Below are 6,531 nucleotides of genomic sequence, written 5' to 3'. Positions count from 1 at the left end.
GCGGGTTACAACTTCAATACATGACAAGGCACAATGGGAACATGATGGCTACTTATAGCAAACAAGGAGGGTCACATGACATGAACAAACCAATGGGAAACAAGACACATGACTAAGACTACCAATCAGAAAATGACACATACACAAGGCAGAGATACACGAGGGCAAGGGAAGCATGACACTGACAGCATGAAACAATTACAAAATAAAAGACATGGAAAACATGAACATGAAACAAAACCCAAACACCAAACCCCACATTACAGGTTACTTGTATGTAATTATGCATAATTTATTGTTAGTATAATAGTAAGCACATGTAACATGTGTAACATGGGTTAGGCTTCATGCAGTTTTTTGCATTAATCCCTTGTTGTGATATTGTGACCGATTTAGATTTGTGTAATAAATCTAGTTTGTTGTTGGTGATAAATCATTGTTCCCCCCCAAGGTAACCAATCAGATATTCCCGGTGTGGACGTACTCGTACCTGGCAGTGCTGGTTCCTGTCTTCCTCCTCACTGATTGGCTACGTTACAAACCTGTGGTGGTCTTCCAGTGTTTAGTCCTGTTCTCCACCACGGCGATGTTGCTGTGGTGTAATGGTGTCCTAGAGATGCAGGCCATGCAGTTTACATATGGAGTGGTGACGTCGTGTGACGTTGCTTACTTCACGTACCTCTACAGCGTGGTGGAGTCGAAGCATTACCTGAAAGCCACCTCATACTGCCGGACTGCCCAGCTGCTGGGCTACACCGTTGGTTCAGTGTTGGGCCAAATCCTAGTCTCTTTTGAACTGATGTCCTATGACAACATTCTAGTGTTTACACTGGTTCTCACTGGTATTGCTTTGATCGGCTCCATTCTTCTCCCAATGCCCAAGACAAGTATGTTCTTCCACCAAATGAGGAGTGCTAGAGGAGAGACTGATGGTGAAGGGCATGTTGGGACAGAGGAGGATCTTCAGAGCGATGGCCAAAAAGGTGGCGTAGAGTTGGATGGAGCCAAACGGCAGCAGCAAATACCAGAAGTTTCCGCTGAATGTGATAATACAAGTGCAAAAAGTTCCAAGACAGGTAGGACTAATGAGTTGAATCTGTCATATTAGTCAAATCACATGAGTGCTGCAGGAATGAGTCCTAAACCAACTAAAATAAGTGGCATTTTTGCACTTCTGGCGCCATCGTCCCAAAGTCAATGGTTTTTTTGATTGGGTTTTTGGTTAAATGCCTGAAATTAGTTCTGTGGTTAACACAAGATATTTTTAGATTTTATTTATGCCATAAAATACATAAGCTATGCTTATTTGTGATTTCAAAAAGGTGGTTTCTAACAAGTTGCTAAATGCGAGGTTGTCAGTGGACAAAACAGGAAAACGCATCTCATTCTGCTTTTACAATCTATCCAAGAATTTAAAACATAAAACCCACAGGAAATCCCAAAGTGAATCCATAGCTAAAATGCTAATTGTCTTTGATGTTTAAAGCTTCAATGAAATGGAATTAGTGACAGATCTTTTCTGGATGTTGACTGGATGGAGGTAGATCTGAATGTGAGCTTGTAGTCGATTCTGAGAAAAGTGCAGGGTTTAAGATGTCTAAATGATTGAAGAAGTCTCTCGTTTTACTGGCATATCGAGACATTTTGATTAAAAATGACAAGGTCAAGTTGAAAAAAAGAGCGTCATAACGGATATTATAAATAAAATATTAACCTGCTGAATCCAGAAAATCTAAATGGAATGCATCTCTGTTTGGCCTCATGATATCCCAGGTGGCTGCTGTGATGTTCTGCTCCGGTTGTGGAGGGATTTCCTGCAGTGTTTCTCCTCTCGTACGCTGCTTGTCTGGTCAGCGTGGTGGGCACTGGCTACCTGCGGCTACAACCAGACGGTGAACTACGTCCAGTCACTGTGGGACTACGTGGAGCCATCGAGTAACTTCACGGTCTACAATGGAGGAGTGGAGGTCCTCTCAAACCTGTTTGGTGAGTAGACGGGACACTTATTTATTGTGAGCTTATTAGATTCTAGAAAATATGCCTGATATAAACTTTAGTCAGGGTAGCACCATATATTTTTGACAGGAATGGAAATGAGGCTTTCAGGGATAGGAGTACAGTGCTTTCAATGAATTGCACTATATACCCCGATTGTTCTGCTGAAACATTCCAGAAAAAAAAGCTTTTAAGACAAAACTCCGTAAAACAGTTTTGACAATTGTGAGTTGTGAAAATGATTTTATCTAGGATATTTACAGTGTTTACCATTGTAAGACTAAGTCTATAAGTCTACCCGTCACAGTGTTGAAACTGTTAAATGTTAAATTCCGTATGGCATCTAACCTCACTATAAACTCCATTGTTGCATCTGAAATCGAACACTTCTCTACCATACAGAATGCGAAAAACTGCCTACGGCAAAAGAGTAGCTATAGTACATCTGAATGCACAGTATTTAGATAAAATGTAGGTTCAAAGTACTCGAATGACCTAGGCCTACTACTTCCGGTGAGATTCTGAAATGCGCATTTGATGGACACTTTACTATCCCATGAGGCCACAGTAGAGGATTTGTGATTGGCGATTGGCAGAAAAGTGACACAAATCATACTGTAGGCCACATAATTATATAAACACGGTGGATGTAGTAGGTCAGAATTTCATTTATACTACCCATATTCATACTATATAGAACGGGTTCAAAGTGATAGAACACGATAACTATAAAGATAAATAAAAATGTGAATTGTGTTTCTTATTGTACAATACTGCACCTCAGGTGCCGCGGCGGCGTACGGAATCGGTTTTTCATCCGCAGACTGGTCTCGCTGGGGAGAAGTGGCTCTGGGAGCGCTCTCGGCTCTGGAGGGCGGCGCTCTCTTCGCAATGGTCTTCAGCGCAAACATCTGGGTCTGCTACTGTGGCTACATCATCTTTAAGAGCCTGTACATGCTGCTCATCACCATTGCCATGTAAGTTCTGTTTAAAATACGTGACTTAATAGAAACAGATTATGTTTATTAATAATCAAGTTAAATGTTATCATGGATTGAATTTTGCTGAATGCAACCTATACCCGCTCCAAATTAACAGCATAATTGCATGATAAACTTTCAGAAAGGTGTACATTATCTTATCTGACCCCTTGCTGTTTCACCTTAATTGGTGCACTGGTGAAGATTTTGGACCTGTAATGCTGACAGACAAATTTCAGGTCCATTTGTTTTAAGTGAGCTGACAATGCAAAGCATGGAAAAGTCTCTGTTTATATACAGTAGATGCAATAAATAAATAATATACACATTGCAAAGGTTAAGAGGGCAGAAAAATATATATTCTTAACAGCTACATTCTAAATTCTAAATATATATATATATATATTCTTAATTTTCTAGGCATTCCCAGGCCTGGAAATTACATTTACAATATTTCCTAATATCTAATAATATTTCGTATTTTCATTCACTGCGTTACTCTTCACAGGGTGAATTTCCATGATTTTTCCAGTCACTCATCACAGATTAAAGATTTTTGCAAAAAAAAAAAAAAGAGATTGGCACTAAATGACTTCGGCCAATGACATCTTTTAGAACTGAGCACAACTAGAAAAATAAATTATATAAATTTTTATTAATTACTTTTCCAGGCCCGGAAATCACAATTTCCTGACATCTAATAAAGCAGCAGCAAGAAAATTACACCTACACACTAACATCATATCTCCATTTAGTCAGTGAATGCATGAGTACATCCATGTACTTGTTTCATAGGTTCCAGATAGCAGCTGGGTTGAACATGGAGCGTTACGCCCTTGTGTTCGGAGCCAACACCTTCTGTGCGCTGGTCCTCCAGACAATCATCACCTCAGTGGTGGTGGATAGCGGCGGGCTTGGGGTGGATATTGTTACGCAGGTGAGGTTACCTGAAACCCTCCATATAGGCCAGAATTATTATAATCATGATCAGCATGACACAGATGCTAATTTTGCATTAGATCCAGAACATGTATTTACATTGTTCTTGTGTTACTTGTCTTCCAGTTTACTGTCTACGGGACATATTTTTCTATTATTGCACTCATTTTCTTCTTGAGTGGTTTGTATACCACGATGTGCCGAAAACCGGAGACGGAAACACCGAGAGAGAATCCAGAAGAAACGTTTAAGGCAGAAGATGATGCACAAATCATCATTGGAACAAAGTTCTGAGCACAAGGAACAGGAAGTACAGAAAGTTTAAGCCATCACACTTGATTTAGGTAAAATTCATTTTAATATATATTGTATATATTTATTTATATATATATATATACACACACACACATTAACTTAGATTTCTGTAACATAAGTGGTCTTGCGTCTGAGTCTCAAGAATTCAGGAGCTGACATCCAAAAAGAGTCTTGTAGTTTAAACTCATCGTAACGGGAAAAAAAACAGTTTTTGCCTCATTCTCAGAAACTCCGAAAGCACAAAAAGGCAACACTATGATGTCAAAAAGGGATTCCACATTCTTTCTTAATGTTATTCACAGCATGGCGGACGTCAACGCCGTATATGCAGCATGTGTGTGTGTGGACGCGTGTGTATGCGTGTTAAAGATACAAATACTGATATGCACAAAGACCTCAAATTTAGCAATTTCTATGAAAGAATTATATACAGAATTTCAGCATTAACATGAACAGGAGGTTTGCAATAACTTAGTAATCCACCACGTCGTGCAGATGATGTCCAGGTCAGGCCAGTTCACAGGAATGACAAAAGGAGCACAGTAAAAAAAAGCTCCTTTTCTCCAAACAACTCTGCAACTTGTTTTGTTTTCTGTCATTATGGATGTGCCATAGACAGGATCATGTATATATTCCCTTGCTGTTTTTTTCTGTCTTCTGCTCTTAAAATTCAATAAAAAATTCCTTTAAGAATTTGATGTTTTTTTTTAAAGCTACTTGAGAAACAAAACAGTGCAAGAGGTGCGAACGAGTCGCAGGCCGCCCACCGGAGGAGCGGAGGACAAAGGCGTGCTATAAGAAGGGGTTTGTGGATGAGCCTCCTGCAGGAAACTGTGCTGCTGGTGCCCCTGCCTGCAAGAGAAAAGAAAAAAGATAAATGTGATGACAAGAAGAAACCGAAACCCAACAGATTTAGCGTCAAAATAAAGTTATTTTATAAATAAACAAATAAAAATAAGACTTAAATTAACATTTGGAATATAAAAAAATCAATCAATCTATCTATCTATCATTATAATTATAAATTAATAAGATTTAACTTAATTCTTTTGTAAAGTAAATGAATAAAAGTAAGCGACTCAAATTAACATTTAGAGTAGAATGTAAGCTATAAAATGTACAATATATTAATTATTAATTGTAAATTAATAACAGATCGGACTTAATAAATACAAATACAAATAAATACAATGCAATACAAATAAAATGACTGAAATGAAGAGACTCAAAGTAACATTTGGAATAAAATGAAGACTTTTAAAATATTATAATTAAAATACATAAATGAAAATTTTTTAATATATACTGTAGATTGCAATCAATCAAAATGTGTCATTTAACACACCAGGAAGGGATTGTTGGTTACTCCAGGCGCCGTCATGTTCTGTCCAAACGGAGTGACTTTACCCTGACCAAATGCAGCAAAACCTCCTAATGAAAAAGAGACAAATATGTGAATACAAAAAATGAAATGTGACCATGTAAAACAGTCTTTTTCGCTGAAGTACAGCTGAAACATTCTACAAAAAGCTGCATGACATTGGAATTATTTGTACACCATGAATATAATGGCATTAAAATCACTGCAGCAAGTCTTTCTCAGCCCCTACCGTTGGGTTGTTGGGGATACGCGTGCTGCTGGGGGAACGGCTGTCCAGGAAACGCTTGCTGGAAGTTTCCACTGAAGCTGGTGGGAAGGTTGTACGCAGCAGCGTTTCCAAACCCAGTCGGCATGCTCATGGACGGAGGACCGAAAGAGGCTGTGGGACACAAAGAACTCTGCGCTAACATCTCAGTTTGACATACATACACGTGCCGTTCTTGGCCAATCTGTGAGATGCACAGACATAATGTTTGCACTTCAATTTCACTTGAAACAATCTTTAAACAACAGCTGAACTACCTGACTAATTAACTTTAACTTATCAGTGTATTTGAAATTGAACTTTTTCAGGAATCCAACACTCCACTGAGAAAAGTGAAGTTATTTAAGAGTCAAAGCAAATTCAATTTTAAATTTGGAAGACAAACCTAAAGTAACATGTACTGACAAATCAATCACAGTAAGCCTAGGAAAAAGGGTCATGTTGACTTTAAGGAAGTGCTATTTTTATCCTGAGTACAGAAATCTGTGACAATGAGTCTGCAAAACAGATGACAAAACATGACAAAAGCTCCACAGCAAAAAAGGAGGAAAGACAATACAGAACAAAGAACCAAAAGTTTCCAATACTAACGTTATTCAATCAACATCAGCAAGTCTATTAATATATATATATATATATATATATATAAATAATGT

General features: G+C 38.2%; 2 protein-coding genes across 6 annotated transcripts in view; one reads left to right on the top strand and one right to left on the bottom strand.

Moving 5' to 3' along the window:
- The window catches only part of LOC107752583 (thiamine transporter 2-like), a 6,371-nt gene extending 2,163 nt beyond the window's left edge, over positions 1 to 4,208 (top strand). The window contains exons 2-6 of the mRNA XM_016568594.1: positions 452 to 1,076; positions 1,774 to 1,986; positions 2,780 to 2,972; positions 3,771 to 3,912; positions 4,041 to 4,208. Coding sequence (XP_016424080.1) covers positions 452 to 1,076; positions 1,774 to 1,986; positions 2,780 to 2,972; positions 3,771 to 3,912; positions 4,041 to 4,208 — 1,341 coding nt within the window. The remainder of the gene's footprint in view (positions 1 to 451; positions 1,077 to 1,773; positions 1,987 to 2,779; positions 2,973 to 3,770; positions 3,913 to 4,040) is intronic.
- A 278-nt stretch (positions 4,209 to 4,486) lies between these two features.
- The window catches only part of LOC107752056 (arf-GAP domain and FG repeat-containing protein 1-like), a 27,606-nt gene continuing 25,561 nt past the window's right edge, over positions 4,487 to 6,531 (bottom strand). For all 5 annotated transcript variants that reach the window (XM_016567918.1, XM_016567910.1, XM_016567933.1 and 2 more), the window contains 3 exons: positions 5,840 to 5,989; positions 5,575 to 5,660; positions 4,487 to 5,081 (listed from right to left, as the gene is read on the bottom strand). In XM_016567918.1, the coding sequence (XP_016423404.1) occupies positions 5,022 to 5,081; positions 5,575 to 5,660; positions 5,840 to 5,989 (296 nt within the window). In that variant the 3' untranslated portion in view covers positions 4,487 to 5,021. The remainder of the gene's footprint in view (positions 5,082 to 5,574; positions 5,661 to 5,839; positions 5,990 to 6,531) is intronic.

Source organism: Sinocyclocheilus rhinocerous, unplaced genomic scaffold, assembly GCF_001515625.1.
Source record: "Sinocyclocheilus rhinocerous isolate Xijiao unplaced genomic scaffold, SAMN03320098_v1.1 scaffold1965, whole genome shotgun sequence".
NCBI classification, from domain to species: domain Eukaryota; kingdom Metazoa; phylum Chordata; class Actinopteri; order Cypriniformes; family Cyprinidae; genus Sinocyclocheilus; species Sinocyclocheilus rhinocerous.
This window is presented reverse-complemented; position numbering and strand designations above follow the sequence as displayed.